The sequence below is a fragment of a genome, unplaced genomic scaffold (assembly GCF_019419815.1).
Source record: "Pyrus x bretschneideri cultivar Hongxiangsu unplaced genomic scaffold, Pyrus_bretschneideri_v1 Contig21, whole genome shotgun sequence".
Taxonomy (NCBI): domain Eukaryota; kingdom Viridiplantae; phylum Streptophyta; class Magnoliopsida; order Rosales; family Rosaceae; genus Pyrus; species Pyrus x bretschneideri.
In genome coordinates this window covers 6,952,579-6,974,518 of record NW_025999513.1, presented here as the reverse complement: position 1 = coordinate 6,974,518, position 21,940 = coordinate 6,952,579, and the positions used below count along the sequence as shown (strand labels likewise).

Sequence of the window (21,940 nt, the reverse complement as noted above, 5' to 3'; positions counted from 1 at the left end):
CAGGTAGTCCCACTGTAATTTCTCATTACTTGTTAAGAGAAATTTGAATACGATAACTAGCTGATCAGATACTCTCTCAAATGAACAATTTTCACCGTATTTGAGTATTATCCGACTTTATGTAGGTACGACCGTCACGATATCAGCCCTTTATGAGAGTGGCTTGCTTCCCTACTGCCCGAGCCAAGTTCTCTCCTACTTGCTGCGATAAGTTGTCTTCTGTTTACTTTAAGTTTTCTAATTTTTTTTATTTTTTTTTAAAAGACAACAACTGATAGCAAGTTACGGTTATCTATTATTTTCAGATCTGAAAAAGCTATGGGGAATTTCACCCTTCTAACTTATTTTTTTAAATTGTCTCAATTTCAAGTAAAAAATAATTAAAAAAGAATCTAAATAAAAAAGTGTACTTTGAGGATAAGAAAATAAAGGGTAAAGAAGTCATTTAAACGCCCTGCAGCCCTGCTTCTAAAACCCGCCTCGCTACTCAATGCTCGCTACCCACTGCCTTAGTAAATTCGCAGGCCGAAGCCATCCATCCATGGCTTCTTCAATCTCTCTCTCCTTCTCTTCCTCTCTCCTCCCTCATCCTCTCCCTCTCAACAAAAACTCCACGGCCGCCCAGAAACCCCAATACCCCAACTTTAAGCTGCTTCTCCGTGCATTCACCACCCCAGCTGTAAGCCGTCGCTCCACTTCATCTCCGTCTTCCGACAGCAGAAAGAGGCACTGGAAGAAAGGTGAGTACCCAGGCGTCTCTGAGACGTCGACCTCGGCGAATTACAGGAAAGCCCCCGGTCGCTCCACTTCATCTCCGTCTTCCGACACCAGAAAGAAGCACTGGAAGCGAGGCGAATTCCCTGGCGTCTCAGAGACGTCGACTCCGGCGACTTACAGAAAGCCCCCCGCTCGTTCCACTTCCTATCCGTCTTTGGAGACCAGAAAGAAGCACTGGAAGCAAGGGGAGTTCCCGGGGGTCTCGGAGACGTCGATTCCGGCGGTTTACAGAAAACCCCCTTTGAAAAATGTGAAGAAGAAGCTGGACCGGAAGAACAATGCCAAGGCATGGGTGAACACCGTCACCGAAGCCCTCTCCGATGCCATTGACAAGAAGCAGTGGCTCCAAGCTCTTGAGGTTTTTGCCCTTAATCTAAACAAAAGTTAAACAAATTTTTCATCCTTTTCCTCTGGGTTTTTAGTTTGATGAATGCAAATTGCTTCAATTTTTTTTTTTTTTTTTAAATGGTGTTTTAATGCTTACCCAATTTAGTTTTTAGAACCATGTTCTTGAAAAATGTAATTTTTTATCTGAATGATTTTAATGGAATTAGAATTAATTGGGTGTTTTTGTTTGGAAAATGTATGATGAAATTGTGTACTATGGACTGTTCAGGTGTTTGACATGCTTAGAGAGCAACCATTTTATCAACCGAAAGAAGGGACTTACATGAAACTCATTGGGCTGCTTGGAAGGTGCAGCCAACCCAATCGTGCCCGCCAGCTTTTCGATACAATGGTTGAAGAGGGCTGTGAACCAACTCTTGAACTTTACACAGCCTTGCTCACGGCTTATTGTCGGAACAATCTGATTGATGAGGCCTTTTCTGTTCTCAACCTGATGAAGACCCTCCCACAATGCCAGCCTGACGTTTTTACCTATAGTACCTTGATTAAGGTTTGCATTGATCATTTGAAGTTTGACTTAGTTGAGTCCTTGTATGAGGAAATGGCTGAGCGGTTGATAATTCCAAACACGGTTACCCAAAACATCGTGTTGAGTGGATATGGTAAGGCTGGGAAGTATGACCAGATGGAAAAGGTGTTGTCGGGGATGCTGGAGGGTACAAGTTGCAAGCCAGATGTCTGGACAATGAATGTTATCCTTAGTGTGTTTGGAAACAAGGGTCAGATAGATATGATGGAGAGGTGGTATGAGAAATTCGTGATTTTGGGATTGAGCCGGAAACTCGCACTTTTAACATTCTGATTGGTGCTTACGGGAAGAAGAGGTTGTATGATAAGATGTCAACTGTGATGGAGTACATGCGCAAGCTTCAATTCCCATGGACAACCGCAACTTACAACAATGTGATTGAGGCTTTTGCGGACGTAGGAGATGCAAAAAACATGGAATACACATTTGAACAGATGCGTGCTGAGGGCATGAAAGCAGACACCAAAACATTCTGCTGCCTTATTAATGGGTATGCCAAAGCAGGCCTCTTTCATAAGGTGGTTAGCAGTGTTCAATTGGCTGGAAAGTTTGAGATACCTGAGAATACCACATTTTATAATGCGGTGATAGCTGCATGTGCAAAGGCAGAGGATTTGATGGAGATGGAGAGAGTTTTCAACCGGATGAAAGATAAGCAATGTCAACCGGATTCCACAACATACTCTCTCATGGTTGAGGCGTATAGTAAGGAAGGTATGAGCGACAAGATCTACTACTTGGAGCAGGAGATTGGTGCTGATGGTAATCAGATTGATCAGATTAGTGCTGAAGGCAATCAAAATGATCAGATTAGTGTTGAAGATAGTCAAAGTGATCAGGCTTCTGGAGCTGAGTCTGGCGTTGTTGTCTGATTGAGATCTTTGAAGGCAACAGTACGCTCCAAGAATCCCCTAGTCTCGCACTGGGCATCTCCATTCTCCGCAGTTCTTCTAATGCAGCAGCATGCTCTTATTGTGAAATTGCCGATCGATCAGGTAATCAAACTTTTTCCATTGTGGGATGGGTGTTAGCAATGCTGCTTCCTCCAGTTTTATGTTTCTGGTGAAGGGCTGTAAGAATTGATCTGATAGGCTGATATCCCGGGCTTAACTTTATCGAAAATGGTTGTATATACAGAGTCGATAAGTGCCTCTCTCCAAACTTGATGTGATCTCTAAACAAGCTGCAAACTTGTAAGAAGATTTGTAAGAGTGCTAACTGTCTTCAACAGAGGACTTCCTTTTTGTTATTGCCTCATATATATTGTTTGCAGCAGCTGCAGCCGGAGAATTATAGAAGGTGGTCTGTAAACACGTAGTTTTTGAAATTAATCACTCTTTCGTTACATATTGTGTTGCCGTTTTAATTCATTTGAAGCAAATCTGCACTGGTAGAATGCTCTTGTGGTTTCATGCTAAGACTGCTGTTGTCCCTTGAGGTAGACAATTGATCTGAATTTTCCCAAAATTTAAGGGTCCAACACAACAATACCTTGGGGTAATTGATCCAAGATGTTAATTTTTATTCAATGTAATGTCCAACCAAAAAGGAAAATGTATTATGTTTGTGGAAGGATCCACTGTTTTGTGGTGTGTCCTGCACAATTTTTATCATGTGATAAGAGAGAGAAAGAGAAATGGATATACATTTGACGAGATGCTGGTATGTCAATGAGATGACTTTATCACCGGTGAGAGAGATAAAAGAGAATTGGATATACATCTGGCAACATTGAAGTTACTTTACATGTAAACTTGTAAAGATGCATGACTGGTTTTGGTGGAATGTTTCGCGCATGGCTGGTTTTGGTGGTATTTTGCTGGGCATGGCTGGTTTGGTGGTATTTTCTATGATCATTTTGGTCATTGTCTTGGATGCTTTGCAAGATCTTTTGGCATTGCTATGTTTATAAGATCTTCTCAGGTGCCTTGGCTTTTTTCAGTTGAATTGGGCGAATTGTTGTACCATTCTTTCTTCCATGCATGTCCGGTTTTCTCACACTTATGGTAACTTTATTTTTTCTTCTTCAATATTCACAATTAAAAAAAAAAAAAAAAAAAAAGGCATGCAAAGAAGAGAAAGGGATCTTCTCCGGATCCTTTCCTCCTAATCCACCAAATCAGGAGATCCATGCTATTGAAATTTGATCCAACGGTTGAAGTTATTATAACTTTTAAAGTGGGCCCTTGTTTGTAGCCGTTGGATTAAATTTCAACAGCACGGATCTCTTGATTTGGTGGATTAGGAGGAAGGGATCCGGAGAATGATCCCTTTCGACAAATAAGGTGCTTTGTGGTTTAAATAAAATAATGATTTGTTTACTCTTTCTTGTGTAAGAAGAAAAGACTTGTAATCATTTAGTAATGGTTGTCTTTTGGTCCCACCATACCTCACGTTTAGATAATAATAGCATCTAAATCACGTTATTCATAGAGAACCTTTCACAAAAGCATAAAACTCTTATATTTTGGTTGCAGTCACCTCAAACTAGTTTCACTCGTTGAAATAGCTAACCTAGTTAAGAACCCTAAACAAGTTTCTTTCGTATCAAATAAAGTCAAAGGAATTTTTAAACTCACAAAAACACGTAACCCCTACATTTTCATCAGATCCGACCCCACTATAATTCAACTCGGCGTGAAAACAGCCCCTATCATGCAGCCCAACTCGAGTTTTTCGCGTATTAAAGAAAGTCAAGGGAATCTTTTATGATTCGTATATGTAAATTAGTGAGTTTTATATTGAACAGTGAGAACCATGCGCCTTTGTTTAAGTTGAGTGTTCAAAATTATGCTACTGTTTTAATTATTGTTAATTGGTTTAAGTCTTTGTTAACGATTAAATTAAGTTGGTTGAACTGCCTCTTCCTTGCCTTATCAAACCATGACGCATGGCGATACATCGTTGACCGCCATGTTTTCTGGCTTCCGATGGTTACTTATATCTGTCTGAGTTCATCCATCTCTAGTTCTATCTGACAATGGCTCAGTTGGCAGGGGCAGATGAAATAGAGTCTTTCCGGCTCGAGTTAGCGGAGATTGGGAGGGGCATAAGATCCTCGTTTCGAAGCCACGCCTCGAGTTTGCGAAGCACCACCACTGTCAATGCCGAAGGAGACAATGATGAAGGTTGTGTTGGTGATGAAGAACATGACTTGCATTGGGCTGCAGTTGAGAGACTGCCCACTTTTGAGAGGATTACGACCGCTCTTTTCGATGATTATGATGGCGAGTCAGCGAAAGGAGATGCCAAGGGGAGACGGGTGGTCGATGTTACCACGCTTGGAGGGCAAGAACGGCGTGTTTTCATAGAGAAGCTCATCAGACACATTGAGAATGATAACCTTCAACTACTGCAGAAGATTAAACAGAGAATCGACAAGTAAGCTTCTTTCTTCTTCTTTTCGGGTTTCTAAATATATACTTTTGAGCACAAATGCACACGGTTACTTGTATTGCAAGTTTTTACTTATTCTGGAAATTAAACGTCACACAGTAACTCCGGTAAAATATTAATATTCGTCTTGGCCTTGCAGGGTTGGGGTGAAGTTGCCCACGGTGGAAGTGAGATATGAGAATCTCTGTGTGGAAGCAGAGTGTAAGGTAGTTCATGGCAAGCCCCTGCCCACTCTATGGAATGCTCTAAAGGGTATGATTTTGGTAAGTATCCTAATTCATATGACTCCGGATCTTCTAAATTGGAAACTATCTGCCTATGCTGAGAGTAAATCCCATGTTAGAGAAATGAGGGACCTTGCACGTGCTTATATATAATTGGTATATTCCTCATATTGTCAATTGGTTTTATTGTGGAACCTCCACTTTCTTCACCTTAACTTAAAACCTCGATTGATTTACCGCCTGCTATGATACCTAACATGGGCGGAGCCACTAAGGGACCAGAGTGGTTTCAGGTATTAGGAAAGTATTTTCATTACCTTGAATAATTAGAGTACAGAGATATTTATACAGTGAGCTATATTTTGACAGCTCATCAAAAACTAACCTATAACTGTCCAATAACAAACTAACTGTCCAATGACTAATTACAACAGAAAATCAAGATATACTATCCTTAACATCAGGCCCATCCTGACCACTGTGTAAGAAGAAATTTCTAGCAACCGTCAAGCCTACAGTTGTAGAACTGTGAGACACTGACGAAAAAAATGAATTGTCCTCGTGAAGAAGATGTTGTGTCTTAGATTTTTCTAACAGTTTTGTTTATTGTCTTTGTGGTTTAGTGAAACTCGGGATGAAATTTTAAAATCAACTTTCAATGCAACCTAATCAACTATTAGTTGCAACCTTCCTTGCTGCCCTCCTTTTTTTGTCAAACGATTCAAACCAAATTTCTTTGTACTTTCTACCCTTAATTCCAAATTTTTACTAGTACTTTGCTCTACTACCTCCCACTTAGTGTATTCTACACTTCTTTTGATTCTCTGTATTAAATTTAGTGGGTCTTTCAGTTTGGTGAAGCTTACTTCAATTGCTCATGTTATGAGTTCGAAATTTTTCTCAATACATATACGAAAGGCCCTCACTCACAAAGATTTTTGGCTCCGCTATCTAAAGTTATGAGTTTTATGTTTTATTATTATAATCTCCGAGTGAATCAACTGGTAAATTAGTCATTTGAGCTCTGTTTATGACAGGGCATCGCAGAACTGCCAGGTTCAAAAACACGCAATGCCAAGATAAGCATCCTTGAAGATGTCAGTGGAATTATTAAGCCGGGAAGGTTAGTTTCTTTAATCTTGGTTTCTAGCTTAACAATTTGTGGCTGTTGCAGAATTTAGTAAATTTCACCTGTTTTTTTAAGATTTTTAGAACAATTTTAGAAGGATATTAGAAAGTGAATAAGCAAAGCAACTTAGAGTTAACCAACTTTGGCTTCTTTTCATTGCAGGATGACCTTATTGCTTGGCCCTCCGGGTTCTGGAAAAACCACGTTTTTGATGGCACTCGCAGGGAAGCTAAGCCATTCTCTCAAGGTGCGTACAATCGCTAAAAGGCACTGCATTGTTTTGAATAAGGGATCACAACAAAATTGAAAAAGCTTTAGAATTCTTCACAGAATCGGAGAAAGACGAACCTGTGTTTTAACTAATGTACTTAATGAAGTTGATTCAGTATCAGTTGGTTATGTAACGCCTCAAGAGATTGGTTCCTGAGTTGATCATGATTTGTAATGAATCCTATGAATACGCTACATTTGCACAAGAGTGTACGCTTCGGACTATTTTAGTATTCATTTTGTTTTTATAGGTTTCCGGTGAACTATGTTACAATGGTCATGGACTAGAAGAGTTTGTTCCTCAGAAAACCTCAGCTTATGTAAGCCAACAGGATGTGCATATTCCAGAGATCACCGTGAGGGAAACACTCGATTTCTCTGCCTGTTGTCAAGGTGTAGGAAGCCGACCTGGTAAGCATTCTTGCCTTGCCTGCAATAGAATAGCAAGTTCGAATATTATAACCTATCACATTGGTTATCATTTTTTGTGATTTTGTGCAAATAGAGATTATGATGGAAGTCAGTAGAAGGGAAAAGCAGGCAGGAATAGTCCCAGATCCGGACGTAGATGCTTACATGAAGGTACCTACGATGCCCTGATCATTGTGTTCTTCATAAATTCATCGGTCTAACTGTGATCGAAATTGTCTGCTGCAGGCTACATCTGTTAAGGGACTGAAAAATACACTTCAAACTGATTATATTCTTAAGGTATTTGAATTCCCCACTAAGTGTGTTTCAATTGGATTGTTGTAAGCTGCTGACTTGTTCACTGTCTAATGTCTTGCAGATACTTGGTCTTGATTTTTGCGCTGACACATCGGTAGGAGATCCCATAAGAAGAGGAATATCCGGTGGCCAGAAGAAGCGGTTGACTACAGGTAGTGTTGACATAACACTAAATGTTGCACACGCGCATTTCAGCTCCCGGAGTCAAATCAAATAAGATTCGACTTACTTTTGTATTATGCAGGGGAGATGATCATTGGACCTGCAAAAGCTCTGTTCATGGATGAAATATCTAACGGCTTAGATAGTTCCACCACTTTCCAACTCGTATCTTGCCTTCAGCATTTCGTGCATATCTCAGATGCTACCGCGTTGATTTCACTTCTTCAGCCTGCACCGGAGACATTTGATCTCTTCGATGATATTGTCTTAATGGCAGAAGGGAAGATTGTGTTTCACGGGCCAAGAACTTCAATTGTCAATTTTTCGAGGAGTGTGGGTTTAAGTGCCCAGAAAGGAAGGTGTTGCTGACTTCCTTCAGGAGGTAGGTTATTGTCGTACTCATATCTTAATTGAATTGGCTTATTTTCTATACCATTGAATAGAGAAAAACGGTCTTGTTTTGCTTCAGGTTATGTCTAGAAAAGATCAAGTGCAGTATTGGGACAGCCCTCAACCTTACAGCTACGTTTCGGTCGATCAGTTCATTAAGAAGTTCAAGGATGGACATCTAGGCAGGCAGTTAAACGAGGAGCTCTCGAAGCCATTCGATAAGTCTCAAAGCCACAAGGATGCTCTATCCTTTAGAAAATACTCATTACCTAAATGGGAACTTTTTAAGTCCTGCACAAGGAGGGAATTTCTTCTGATGAAAAGAAATTCTTTTATTTATGTTTTCAAATCAGTTCAGGTAGCTTCTTTTTTTTCCTTTCCTTTTCCCTCATATTTACGTGTTTTAGTTTGAGAAAAACTTCAGTAGGATAGAATGTGGCTCCTCAGGCACTCTCACGAGGAGTGGGACCCATGCATTGGGTTTTAACGTATGTGGGGCCGGATGTTACCTAAACACGGGGGAGCTAGTTCCCTTGTGAGAGTAGCTGGCCAGCCACATGGTCAAGTTGCCCTATTGAAGATTCCTCGGCTTAGTTTATAACATTTTTCTATCTGATCCACTTTGTTATTTAGAAGAATTTTTGTGTTCTTTCTTCCTGCAGCTAGTCATTATTTCTTCAATAACAATGACCGTTTTCCTCCGGACTCGAATGGCTATCGACATGATCCACGCAAATTATTATATGGGCTCTTTATTCTACGGACTCATCATACTTCTCGCTGATGGATTCCCGGAATTGTCAATGACTGTCTCAAGAATTGTGGTTTTCTACAAACAGAAGGAGTTGTGTTTTTATCCTGCTTGGGCTTATGCAATCCCAGCTGCCATCCTAAAGGTTCCGCTATCGTGCTTGGAGGCTTTTGTTTGGACTGCTCTTACATACTATGTTATCGGTTACACCCCTGAGGTTGGAAGGTGAGTCAGCGGTCGAATATTCAGATTTTAGTAAGATGGTTAAGTAATAGGCTGTCACATGTTTGAAAGAGTTGTTATGCTTCAGTCGTGTCTATAGCTTTGCCTGAACTTGTGACGAATAAATATAAACGCTCTGGTTAGATGTCCGGAATATAATTGTAGCTCTTGCACATGTTTTGCAGGTTCTTTCGCCAGTTCCTTCTACTCTTCGCTATGCACCTAACATCAATATCCATGTTTCGATTTATTGCTTCGGTTTTTCAAACTGTGGGTGCTGCTATGACAGCTGGTACTTCAGCAATACTGTCTGTTTTACTATTTGGTGGTTTTGTTATACCAAAATGTAAGATATTTCATTAGCTTTTTCCCACTTTTGTATACCTACAAATTCTGCTACTCTAAGTCATACTTAGACGATGTTTTGTTGCAGCATATATGCCGGCTTGGATGAAGTGGGGATTTTGGGTTTCTCCCTTGACCTATGGGGAGATAGGATTAACAGTTAACGAATTCCTAGCGCCCCGATGGGAAAAGGTGAGAAAATTACCATCCAGCGTTGTACTATCACTAAACACAGCACATAAAAGCAATGGTAGAGCTATTCCTCCATCCAGTAGTGACTTTGCTCTTTACTTGTACTCAATAGGTTTATGGAAACACAACTCTCGGTCAACAAGTACTCGAAAGCCGTGGATTAAACTTTGAAGGCTATTTCTATTGGATATCACTTGGCGCGTTAGTAGGGTTCACGGTATTATTCAATGTTGGTTTCACCTTAGCTTTGACTTTCTTGAAGTGTAAGTTTCTTCTCCATCCATCACTTCACCACTTTAAGCAGCAATATTTTCTATCTGGTTTTGTTAAGTAGCCCTCGTCTTCTGTTCAGCTCCCGGAAGGCCGCCTGCTATTATTTCTTACGACAAGTATCATGAACTGCAAGGAAAAGGAGACAGAAAAACCGATACAGATACAGAGCAGAAACCCACTAGTGCACCTAACACGACTGCAGAAGCCAAGAAGGGTGAGGAGAATTTTCGTTCTTCATCTTTGCTTATTTAATTATATAGTAAATTGGGTGGGCTTCTTTTATATTTAGATGCATACCAAGTGTAGCCACTTCGCTATGTTCTTCCCCATATGCACCCGAGTTCTAATCCCCTTCCCCACGGTTTGTATTAGTTTGAAGTAGAATACCGCTTGTATCAAAAAAGGAAAAGGATACATAATGGATCTTATTCTGCTTCTCTTTTCTCTGTTTTCCAGGGAGGATGGTTTTACCATTTGAGCCCCTAGCAGTAGCATTTCAGGATGTACAATACTATGTTGACACTCCTTGGTAATCATTCAGAACCCCTCTCTCTCTCTCTCTCTCTTTCTCTCTCTCTCAATTCTGAGGAGATCAGAAATGCAAGGAATGAATAATGTCAGCTCATATGGCTAGTTCTGCTATCTTTATTTACGTTGCAGGAAATGAGAAGGCGGGGCTTTACGCAGAGAAGGCTTCAGCTCCTATCTGATATTACAGGTTCTTTCGGGCCAGGTATTCTAACGGCATTAATGGGAGTCAGCGGGGCTGGGAAAACAACTCTCATGGATGTTCTTTGTGGAAGGAAAACTGGTGGTACCATTGAAGGGGAGATAAGAATTGGAGGGTACCCTAAGGTTCAAGATACATTTGCTAGGGTATCAGGCTACTGTGAGCAAAATGACATACATTCTCCACAAATAACTGTCGAAGAATCAGTCGTATATTCTGCTTGGCTGCGCCTCCCTTCTCATATCGATTCTAATACTAAAGCCGTATGCTATCTTTTCAAGAACATGAGTATTTCAATGGTGCTTGACTTGAACATTTGAATTAAATTGCATGATAATTTTTTTTTCCTTCCTTCCCCAGGAATTTGTAAAGGAGGTCCTCGAAACTATTGAGCTAGACGGGATTAAAGATTGCTTAGTGGGGATGGCAGGAGTAAGTGGTTTATCAACTGAGCAGCGTAAACGGCTTACCATAGCTGTGGAATTTGTTGCCAATCCATCGATCATGTTCATGGATGAACCAACTTCAGGTTTAGATGCACGGGCAGCTGCTATTGTCATGAGAGCAGTGAAAAATGTTGCTGCAACGGGAAGAACGGTTGTTTGCACCATCCATCAACCAAGCATTGATATTTTCGAGGCATTTGATGAGGTAAAAGTGATTTTCTGAAGTTTAAAGTAATTGATCTCAAAAGTTTCATCATGACTTTATGCTTTTTTCGCACTTGAACTCGGAAATATTGTGTTTGATCAGTTTTTTCTTTCATTGACATGATACATCACTTAAATGTCCTTTGAATAACAATGGTTCACACCTTCACTGCAGTTGATTCTGATGAAAAGCGGGGGACGCATAATCTATTGCGGTCCACTGGGGCAGAACTCAAGCAAGGTCATTGAGTACTTCGAGGTAGTTGAACAACTGCTATTTTACATAGCATTAACTTGTCTCTGGAAAACATATAATCGTTTAGTCCTGATCCACTTTTCTTGATTTCGCTAGAGTATTCCCGGGGTGCCCTCAATTAAAGACAATTATAATCCAGCGACATGGATGTTAGAAGTTACTTCAAAATCTGTGGAATCTGAGCTCGGTATAGATTTTGCGCAAATATATAGGGAATCCGCCTTGTATGGGTAAGCATAATGTGATCCCTCACCTCTCTTCCCCTTCATTTGTGCAAACGCTAGTAAACACGAAGACTACATCCAAATTGTTTACATTCATATTGTTATTATTTATCATTTGCATCCACATGTCAACTTGGTTACTCACGACTCTCGCTCTCTGACTTTAGGACGAACAAGGATTTAGCCAAGCAATTGTGTTCACCATCTCCTGGTTCAAACGAAATGCATTTTGCTACTCGTTTTCCACAGAACGGTTGGGGGCAGTTCAAAGCTTGCCTGTGGAAACAGAACTTGTCTTATTGGAGAAGTCCTTCATATAATCTGACACGCATAATATTTATGTTTTGCGCATCTCTGCTGTTTGGAATACTGTTCTGGGATCAAGGAAATAAAATGTTAGTCTGCAAAGTTTTGTTTATGCTCGTATAAACCACAAAACTTCATGATTTTCATTTAAAGATGATTTATTGACCATAACTTTCGTGTTTCACAGAAATAGCCAGCAAGACCTCTTCAATATGTATGGTTCAATGTTCTGTGCAGTAATATTCTTTGGCATAAACAATTGCTCAACAGTTCTACCATACGTTGCCACAGAGCGGAATGTTCTATACCGAGAAAGATTTGCAGGAATGTTCTCTTCATGGGCCTACTCGTTCGCACAGGTTTTAGTTCTTTTTAGCGCAACTTTAATAAATTCATCAACAACTTGTGAGTCATCCAAGTCTAATTAAAGACATTCATCAACATTTTGTAGGTTACTGGTTGAGGTTCCTTACTTGGTCACTCAAGCAGTTATTTATGTTGCGATCACATACCCAATGATCGGCTACCAGTGGTCTGCCTACAAGATATTTTGGTCATTCTATAGCATGTTCTGCATACTACTAAGCTTCAATTACCTAGGAATGCTGATAGTGTCGTTGACACCAAATGTTCAGGTGGCCGCGATCGTGGCTTCAGCTTCGTACGCAATGCTGAACTTGTTTTCCGGGTTTGTCCTTCCAAGGCCGGTAAGTTTGCGAATCATTTAGCTTAACATTTACACTTCGGAGAAATAATTACACGCAGAAAACTAACTGGAGCCTATTATTTGCTTGATGCAGCACATACCGAAGTGGTGGCTCTGGTTGTATTATTTAACCCCTACATCATGGGCCCTAAACGGAATGCTTACCTCGCAGTATGGAGATATGCAGAAGGAAATCCAGGCGTTCGGAGAGACTAAAACTGTCGCTGCCTTCCTAGAAGATTACTTCGGGTTTGACTACAACCTTTTAGGCCTTGTTGCTGCTGTTTCTATTCTCCTCCCCATTGCGTTTGCTTCTCTTTTCGCATACTTCATTGGAAAGTTAAACTTCCAGAGGAGGTAGAGAAGTTGAGGATTTTTGTCTGGATCTTGCAGATATATGTATGAATAATGTATACTTGTCAATAAATTATTTCAATCATATTTCATTGGAATCACCATTTACAAAATTTGTACTAACTTTCCAGTCGAAAATAGGACGGGTTTCGACAAGTATCGAACGGCTAAGATATATTTATCAAAATTTGTACGGTTTAGTACTATTTATCTTTACTAATATAAGGAATATCTTGCATTTGAATTTCGTGAATAACAAGTTGGTTACGAAATTAAAATTATCAAGGTTTTTTCATAAATGATTTAACCATGAAATACGAAATTAAATTTATCAGCGTACATATATCGTTGAACTACCACTGAAGTAATTCCAACATTCGTATTCCATCTTAACCACCAATTTAACATTACAAATTTCTATTAAGTTTTTTATTCACTAATACATTTCCACAGCTCAACATTAAAGATAGGACATATAATATATTTTTTTTCCCTATCTTCTTTGGAAATTTAATTTCCCAATGCAATAGGCAAATAGGGAAGCAAAAACAATTGGGAAAGCAATGAGAGCAAGAGCCACAAGGCCTAAACGATCATGGTGGAAACCAAAGTAATCTTGTAGGAAGAAACCAACGGTTTTATGCTCCTCAAAGATCACTATTTCTTTGCTCATGTCTCCATATTGTGAAGTCAGTAGGCCATTTAGGGACCATGATGTAGGACATATCCAATAGCACCAAACCCACCACTTTGGAATTTTCTGCACATATAACATAATGGTCAGCTAGGTCATCTCCCCGACACAATGTAACGCTTTCCTAATCTACTCATATTATAATCTGTATATTTACTAAGTGATTAGATATCAAACTCTGCTTACGAAATCGATCAAAATCAAATATCAACGACATACTGAAAAAGGGATTATTTAAGTAGTTGAGATTTGAAATTTGATTATTTAGGCCAATTGTCCTTTATTAACACATGAATTAGCTATACTGCGTCAGCTAGGCTCATTTTACATGTATGTACATGGTTACAGTATTTCCAAGTGCTAAAATGCTAATGCAGTTAACACAAAACCATCAAAATTTAGAAAGGGTTGGATTCAGTTACCGGTCCGGGCATGAGGAAGCCGGCAAAAAGATTCAGTAAGGTGTAGACTGCGGTCGCCAGAATGGAAGCTACGTCGAGGTTTGTGCTCAAAGAAGCTATCAGCATCCCAAGATATACAAAGTATAGAAATGTGCAAAATGTTGCATATAAGTACCAGAAAACCTTAGTAGGTGACCAAAAGAACCCTATGGTAGGATATGTAATAGCCACATACAAAATTGCTTGCAACATTGTGTAAGGTATTTCAACGGCAACCTGCAACATTTAGCAATTTAGCTTAAAGTGTGAAGATTTTTAATTTTTCCTCTGCAACGAAATAAGTACTTGAAATGTATGAACCTGTGCAAATGAATAAGCCTTTGACGAGTACATCCCGGCAAACCTTTCACGGTACAAAACAGTGCGCTCAGTTGCGATATAAGGCAGAACTCCTGAGCAATTGATTATTCCTAGGAATATTACGGCAATGTACATGGACCCAAGTATGTTCAACAAATCCTGCTCATTATTTCTGCAGGAAAATGAAAAACAGAGGATTTAGAGGTTAGTAGGTTTGTCGTTTTGATTTATTTATGATGATAGGGCAGGTTTCTCGAAAACAGGACCTACATTTCCGTCCCTTTCTGCCAGAATATTACCCCAAACATGACTGATACAGCGATCATGAACATGAAACGCGCTAGATTGTATTCGGTACTTCTCCAATAGGACAAGTGTTGTTTCCAAAGGCAGGCCTTGAACTGCACCCAACTATTTTGGGGAAAATGAGTGGGAAAGTGCAAGTCTTTTGAACCTGGCTTTGCTTCACTCAACTGTTTTACCAACTCAATTGTGTCTCTACAAATGAAAAAAAAAAACCCCAATTTATGTGTTAGATTGACTTATTAGTTAAAACTGAAATAAAAACGAAGCTCATGTATGACATGTTTGGCAGATCAAGTTTACCTATACTTAGTAGAATTTTTATAGATGCTGGCAAAATCCAAACCGAGTTCTGCCTCTACCGAAGCAGAAGTAACCTCTAACATCCATGTGGCCGGGTTGTAATTGTCTTTGATCTTCGGTACATTAGGAATCCGCTGTTGGATGGTGGAATATAAGAGTTAATTAATATATATGCTTAAGAAATTTTAAGAATAGTAGAAGAATATGGAGCTAGAATTATGTGCATACCTCAAAATATTCGATGAGTTCACTCGAGTTATGACCAAGAGCTCCCGAATAGATGATTTGTCCACCCGTTTTCATCAAAATTAACTGCAAAAATCAATGTCTTCCTTTAGTGATTGGCTTTTATCATTTGATTTCTTTTTTTTGGAAAGAAAGCGCTTCTTTTACTACCTCATCGAAAGACTCGAAGATATCAATGCTTGGTTGGTGAATTGTGCACACAGTTGTTCTTCCTGTAGCAACGACGTTCTTCACTGCACGCATGACAATCGCAGCTGCTCTAGCATCTAAACCTGATGTAGGTTCATCCATGAATATTATTGATGGATTGGAAACAAGCTCCACTGCAATTGTCAGCCTTTTACGCTGCTCGGTTGATAGGCCACTTTGTCCAGGAATGCCAACTAAAGAATCTCTTATATCCTCCAGTTCAATTGTTTCGATTACTTCTTCCACAAATCTCTGCATGGATAAAAACCTCCTATAAGATATTGTGAACTCTAGTTCTAACTCAATTCCGTTTCCTTTAAATTGTCGGAAATTGTAATATAGTTGATAAATTGAGAGAATCTTCTTACAGCTTTTGAGTCTTGATTAGTTTCGGGTGGCAACCGCAACCAAGCCGAGTACCTAACCGATTCTTCTACTGTGATAAGTGGAGAATGTATGTCAGTCTGCTCGCAGTAACCCGATATTCTTGCAAATGTCTTCTGGACCTTCGGATACCCTCCTATTCTTATATCTCCCTCAATGGTACCTCCGGTTTTCCTTCCCGAAAGAACATCCATAAGAGTTGTTTTTCCAGCCCCACTCACACCCATCAGTGCTGTGAGAATTCCCGGTCTGAATGCTCCAGTAATGTCTTTAAGCAGCTGAAGCTTTTTCTGCTTGAATCCATGCTCTCTCATTTCCTTTAGGGAAAAAAATGAGATTAGCATACATCAAATAACAATAACTGTCTCTCAACCATATCCAAAAATTTAGTATGATTTACCGGCGTGGTTGCAACGTAATACTGCATATCCTTGAATGAGATTGTCAGTCGCTCAAATGGCAGGACCATCCTCCCTGTATAACCGACCAACACGCTTCAATAATTCAGTTATAAACATTCTTTGGTCAATGTTTTGAATAAAAGATATGAAATCGAGCATGAACTTCTCACCGCAGTTGAATTTTCCTCGCACAGTTTGGGAAGAATAAGCTGGAGTTGCTTCATTTTCCGACTGTTCACTGGTGTTGCAAGCATCCTTTCCTTGTAATTTGGATAACCTTTTTCCCGAAATAATTGCGCGAGACATCTTTGTAGCTGCATATAGGAAAAGCTTAGAATTAAAGTGACAGAGTGTATTGTAATACCAAAAAATATGATCTGTCAATTAAAATGAACTTACGATTTTGGTAAGTCAAGGCTAAAACAAATCCAAGATCGAAAAGTACTGTGAACGCAAACAGTGCTCCAACCGATATCCAAAAGAAATAGCCATCAAAATTCAATCCATGTCTGGTTAGAACTTCATTTCCTAAGGTTGTGTTTCCATTTGTAACCTAAAGTAAGAATGAAGTAAAGCTATTGGTAACGTTATGTAACTTGGTTTGGGACTGAAAGAATTCATATCATCTCGAGTTTTACCTTTTGCCATCGAGGAGCAAGGAATTCGTTTAGAGTTGTACCTATTTCTGCATAAGTCATAGGAGAACACCAGAATCCCCACCTCAACCAAGAAGGTAAAGAGGCTGCAATTTCACACCTTATTAGTCTAGTCGTTATTGCGTGTAATGAAAGGGGGAAAAAACTGGTAAATGGACTTACGTTGTGGCAAAATGAAGCCTCCACATAAAAACATTACCACTAACATGAAAGTACCACAAGTTGATGCAAGAACCATAGTTCGGAAGATTACAGCGACCAAACGACACATTGATGTTGATGATTGATGCAGAGCAAATAGCACAAGAAACTGACGGAAGAACCTAAAAACCATATATGAGGGATTGTTATTTATTGGTCTGGAATTTCTTGTTCTGTTGTCAGTATGAACTGCTTTTACCTTGTTATTTCCGGGCTAAACCCAATAACGTAGTAAGTTATGGCTGTCCATAGTGCTGAATCAAGTAGCGAAAATGGAACCTTCACGAGAGAAGCTGGAATACAATACGCCCATGCCGGGTACAGACAGAATCCCCTTTGCTTGTAAACAACTGGAAGTCTAGTAACAGTCAAGGACAGCTCTGCAACTCCATTGGTCATATGTCGAACGAGGGTATAAAACAATGAGCCCATCAAAAAATTTGCACTTGTCAGATCCACAGCCATTTGAGTTCGTATAAATACCGTCATTGTAATAAATGCAATGATGGTAAGCTGTGTAAAAAGGAGATTGAAAAGATGTTAGTGATTCGAGTCAAGCCACAGAAGTACAACTACGAATAGTGGAACAGTAGACACTTAACCTGCACTGTTTTGAATACATATACAAAGGAATTTCGTTTCATAAGAAGCAGCTCTCGGCCCATACAAGCTTTGAACAATTCCCATTTTCTCACTGAGTAAGTGGTAAATGATAGGGCCTTTTCATGGCACTGTGATTTATCATATGGTTCCGAAAGCTCATCATTTAACTTCTTCCCCAGGTAACTTGCTCTGAAAAGTTGAGAAAATTGATCCACTGAAACAAAATCGTAGGGAATGTTGGTATGCTTCCAGTATTGTGCTTGATCCTTCTTGAGATTACCTGTAAAGGGTTCGAAATACATAATTTTTCCCTTTTTTCTTCGGTATGAAGTATTGGACGAAAAGAGAAATGACAAGTAAAACATGTTTTGGCACCTCTTGAAGGAAATCTGCAGCACCCTTTCTTGCTGGGCATTTGAAACCACAATCTTCGAAAAACTGAAGTGCCTGGCTACGAGGACCGTGGTAAACTATCTTCCCCTCTGTCATTAATATTACATCATCAAATAGATCAAAGGTCTCAGGGGCTGGTTGAAGGAGTGAAACCAATGCAGTTGCATCTGTGATGTGCACCAACTGCTGAAGATAGGTAACTATCTGAAAGGTCGTCGAGCTGTCTAATCCAGTTGATATTTCATCCATAAACAGAGTTTTTGTAGGACCTACAATCATTTCTCCTGAATATTGAACAGAAAGGGAATGTCATGTTTGAAATATTCCAACATGGGAATTAATGAAATTCCAGCTTCGCTCGACTGCAAGATTTACTACCTGTTGTCAGCCTTTTCTTCTGGCCACCTGAAATCCCTCTTTGTAATGCATCACCAACCATTGTGTCACTACAGGTATCCAGTCCGAGGATCTAAGAGGCGAAAACATTATAATTCAATTTTCACTTCAAATTGAGTAGAGACATCTAGTTTTTAATTAAGTACTTAATGCCAACACTGGTTGGAGAAAATTTACCTTCAAAACATAATCGGTTTGCAGATTTCGCTTTTGTCTTTCAACTGAAATTGCCTGAAAGTATTGTGTTAATCTCTAAACATTATGTAACATGGTTTAAAATACATTAGAGGGGATGTCATAAGATTTCACATCTACCTTCATGTAGGTGTCAATGTCTGGATCAGGTACTATTCCAGCTTCTTTTTCCCTTCTGATCACTTCCATCATCGTATCTGTGCATACTCGATATTGAACTTCATATATCAATAGATGTAAACAACTATTTCCGATAGTAAATGCAAAAGTAAAGGAGATAAGGAATTCACCAGCTCTACTGCCAACGCCCTGACAGCGGGCTGAAAAGTCGATTGTTTCCCTCACAGTCATCTCAGGTATGTGAAGGTCGTATTCGCTTATGTAAGCTGACGTTTTTTGAGGAACAAACTCATCTAGCTTGTAACCATTATAAGAAACCTCCCCTGCAACCTGAAGAAAATAAAAACATGAGGTTTTTTATGACGATTGTAACACGGTTTACACTCTATTATATATTTATTTTAAGATTAACATCTGAATACTAATGAAGTTGTGTAAATTTCGTGGTTTGCAATACTCGCCTTGAGAGATTTATCGAGTTTTCCGGCAAGGGCCAATAACAAGGTGGTTTTCCCGCAGCCAGGGGGACCAAGAAGGAGAGTAAGCCTGCATTTAAAACCATCTTTATGAGTAAAAAATTTCGTGTTACAGAAACTAGTAAGGCTTGAAATGCTGATTAATTATAACTTGGATTTCAATACATCCTAGTAAACAGAACTCGATTGACTACTATTGAATCAAAACCAACTTCCAGTTCACTTTCCTGTCTCGGTCTGCAATATACAAATATGCAACTCCTAGTTCAAGCTAGCTTACTCTTGCTTCAGCCATTTGTCCTCAGCTTTATGTATGTACATAATTCTCCAAAAAGTAAAAATTGGAAATATAAATTCTAGGTACTCAGCATGCATAGAAGCAGGTACCTCGATGGTTTGATGATGCCACTGACATCTGATAGAATGCTCATCTTCGCTCCGGAAGATTTGCACCAAATTGCCTTTGTAAAAACCTGTTCAAAATTCATCAAACTTATCAGATAATGTCATATACTTCTAGGGAGGGACGAGAGGGGACGTTGCGCCCGCTCAACAAATTCATTCATCATTGATTTGCCCAATTGGTTAAAATGAGGGGCAAAATGTTTTCTTAAAATGCCTCAGAGGATTGGAAAACAATATCCGAGAGCTTCTTCATCTCGACCGCAAGAAAGAAAAACTTCTGAATCCGTCACAGAGGTCTAAATCATACTTACTGATAAGAAGCTCTGAAGAGAGTTCCATAGCGTTGGGAGTGGCTTTCCTTGGACTACATCACACTCCGCTTCCACAAACAACTTCTTGTACCGCACCTCCACCGTCGGCAACTTCACATTCACTCTAGAAGAAAACTTCTAGTTAGTTAAAACTAGATATAAACCTTGATTCTCTAAGTAGCCTTAAGTCAAATTTGTAATACACACGTACCTGTCTATCCTTTCTCTAAGTTTCTGCAGAAGTCGGAGATTGTCATGCTCTATGTGCTTTATGAGTTTCTCGATGAACAGGTGCCTCTCATCTGCTTTTAACTTCGTAACATCAACCACCCTCTTCCCTGCATGCTCTTCCCCCCCGCCGCCTACGCCACCATCGAAGTCAAAAAGCGCGGTTCTGCACCGTTTATATGTAGGCAGCCTCTCAATTGCAGCCCACGGCAACCGAACTTCCTCATCCTCCTCCTCTATAACTAAATGCTCCTTTCTTTCAACTGGTGTTAGCTCCATTTAAAAAATTGATATGCTTGTCTGTGCTCCAAGCGTCCCCTCTTGACTTATATATATAGTCTTAACTGAGAGGAAGTATGGACAAGACGATATTATAAACTATTCTAATTTATAGCAAAAAGAACCGAATTTTGGTGTAAGATAGCGAGTATACTAAATTATCCAATTAGCTTAACACACCTCTGCGAGTGAAAATCACTCTTCAAGTACTGCACAAGTGCACAGGTATTTCCAAATGTGAACAAGTAAGAAATAGTATCAAGAAATAACTTTTAGCTTGTGTGAACGATTTCTAGGAAAGATCAAACCTTTAACAAAACATTAAAAGTGCACCCCAATAGCTTTCATTTCGTTTTCTGAATCTCTTGATCTTCCGAGATGGATCATGTGCCCTACTGTTGTTCCTGTTGTCTGACTAGTTGTTTATCTATACTATTATTAAGAAAACTCTTGTCAACTTTTTTTTCCTTTTTCTTTCTATTTTATCTTCACTTATGATACACACACTATTGACAAATGGAGGGTAAAATAATAATTTTGTACCTTTTGACAAAATAACAATCATATCCCTATTTTACCCTTTTTTAATACTTATTTTTTCAATTTTACCCTCATTTTTTATACATAATATTTACATAAGAAGGACAAAACAGTAATTATGTAATATTAAAAAAATATTCACTTATTAAAGAAATTATTCACACACACAAAATATATGCTCTCAGAAATAATAGATCATGAATCTTCCAGTCAACTTAAAAACTGCCCCTCCGATCCAGCTAAGATTTTTCTTGCTTAAGTAGTTGAGGTAATTATGTACTTGTTTATTGTTGAGGGACCTACTAGTCAAGTTTCAAGTTTGTGTCCCTGTTGTCCCCCTTGATTCATTGCAGAAATATATCAGTACATAATTAGGATATAGTTGGAGTATGATATTCCACATGAGGGCCTCAACTTTTTATTTTATGCTAGGCCTTAAAACTTTAATAATTTTTCTCAAAAATTTTATTTAATAAGGAATGAAAACGAAGTGTGAACATCGCAAGAGAAAGATATAAAGGTGTGAATGACCCAACTCCCACCAACCTTTTTCCATTCCAACAAGGCCAAAGCAATTTTAGCTGTTGTTGGCCATGTATATGTAGTTTTAATTGAGATTGGCATAATTTTTAACTTTGATCATTCAGATTAAAATTATTTAACTAGTTTCTGAGTTTGTTCACCATCAATTATTTTGGTTATTTCGTAAAAAAATTTCGTTAAATAAGAAATAAAATGATAAAAATACCCACAAATTTTGTCAAATTTATTTTGGCTCACTGTTTATTTAATTAAGGGTATTTTTGTCATTACGATTCTGATTTAACAGAGAT

At 39.1% G+C, this 21,940-nt stretch overlaps 3 protein-coding genes across 3 annotated transcripts; 2 read left to right on the top strand and 1 right to left on the bottom strand.

Annotated features, from left to right (window-relative positions):
- Positions 1 to 487: 487 nt before the first annotated feature.
- On the top strand, positions 488 to 3,061 carry LOC103950310 (pentatricopeptide repeat-containing protein At3g06430, chloroplastic). Its single transcript, XM_009361501.3, is given in 3 exon segments — positions 488 to 1,135; positions 1,394 to 1,940; positions 1,943 to 3,061. Coding segments are annotated over 3 exon segments (1,836 nt in total). The 5' UTR covers positions 488 to 490; the 3' UTR covers positions 2,587 to 3,061.
- Positions 3,062 to 4,694: 1,633 nt separating this feature from the next.
- LOC103950309 (pleiotropic drug resistance protein 3-like) lies at positions 4,695 to 13,229 on the top strand. The gene is given in 26 exon segments (XM_048584568.1): positions 4,695 to 5,095; positions 5,250 to 5,373; positions 6,372 to 6,457; positions 6,626 to 6,710; positions 6,985 to 7,144; positions 7,239 to 7,315; positions 7,391 to 7,444; positions 7,524 to 7,614; positions 7,707 to 7,940; positions 7,943 to 7,978; positions 7,981 to 8,006; positions 8,094 to 8,372; positions 8,677 to 8,990; positions 9,173 to 9,333; positions 9,421 to 9,524; positions 9,637 to 9,787; positions 9,877 to 10,011; positions 10,254 to 10,323; positions 10,454 to 10,790; positions 10,888 to 11,178; positions 11,353 to 11,436; positions 11,530 to 11,663; positions 11,825 to 12,052; positions 12,151 to 12,323; positions 12,417 to 12,670; positions 12,764 to 13,229. Coding segments are annotated over 26 exon segments (4,356 nt in total). The 3' UTR covers positions 13,031 to 13,229.
- Positions 13,230 to 13,383: 154 nt separating this feature from the next.
- Positions 13,384 to 20,932, bottom strand: LOC103950308 (pleiotropic drug resistance protein 3). Its single transcript, XM_048584491.1, has 25 exons — positions 20,748 to 20,932; positions 20,272 to 20,632; positions 20,061 to 20,184; positions 19,732 to 19,817; positions 19,330 to 19,414; positions 19,039 to 19,198; positions 18,869 to 18,945; positions 18,731 to 18,784; positions 18,536 to 18,626; positions 18,128 to 18,441; positions 17,764 to 18,033; positions 17,361 to 17,674; positions 17,123 to 17,283; positions 16,943 to 17,046; positions 16,704 to 16,857; positions 16,475 to 16,618; positions 16,304 to 16,377; positions 15,888 to 16,220; positions 15,481 to 15,771; positions 15,313 to 15,396; positions 15,085 to 15,218; positions 14,749 to 14,976; positions 14,479 to 14,650; positions 14,140 to 14,394; positions 13,384 to 13,783 (listed from the first exon to the last, which is right to left on the bottom strand). The coding sequence occupies exons 2-25, from the start codon at positions 20,565 to 20,567 to the stop codon at positions 13,517 to 13,519; spliced, it is 4,272 nt and encodes a 1,423-aa protein (XP_048440448.1). The 5' UTR covers positions 20,568 to 20,632; positions 20,748 to 20,932; the 3' UTR covers positions 13,384 to 13,516.
- Between the last annotated feature and the right edge of the window lie 1,008 nt (positions 20,933 to 21,940).

Excerpts from the sequence above, each read along its gene's own strand:
- LOC103950308 (XM_048584491.1), bottom strand. The coding sequence starts at position 20,567 with ATGGAGCTAACACCAGTTGAAAGAAAGGAGCATTTAGTTATAGAGGAG. Across the intron at positions 20,185-20,271 it reads CTTAGAGAAAGGATAGACAG|AGTGAATGTGAAGTTGCCGA; the intron begins GTACGTGTGTAT and ends GTTTTCTTCTAG. Across the intron at positions 19,415-19,731 it reads GGCATCATCAAACCATCGAG|GCTTACTCTCCTTCTTGGTC; the intron begins GTACCTGCTTCT and ends TTTTAAATGCAG.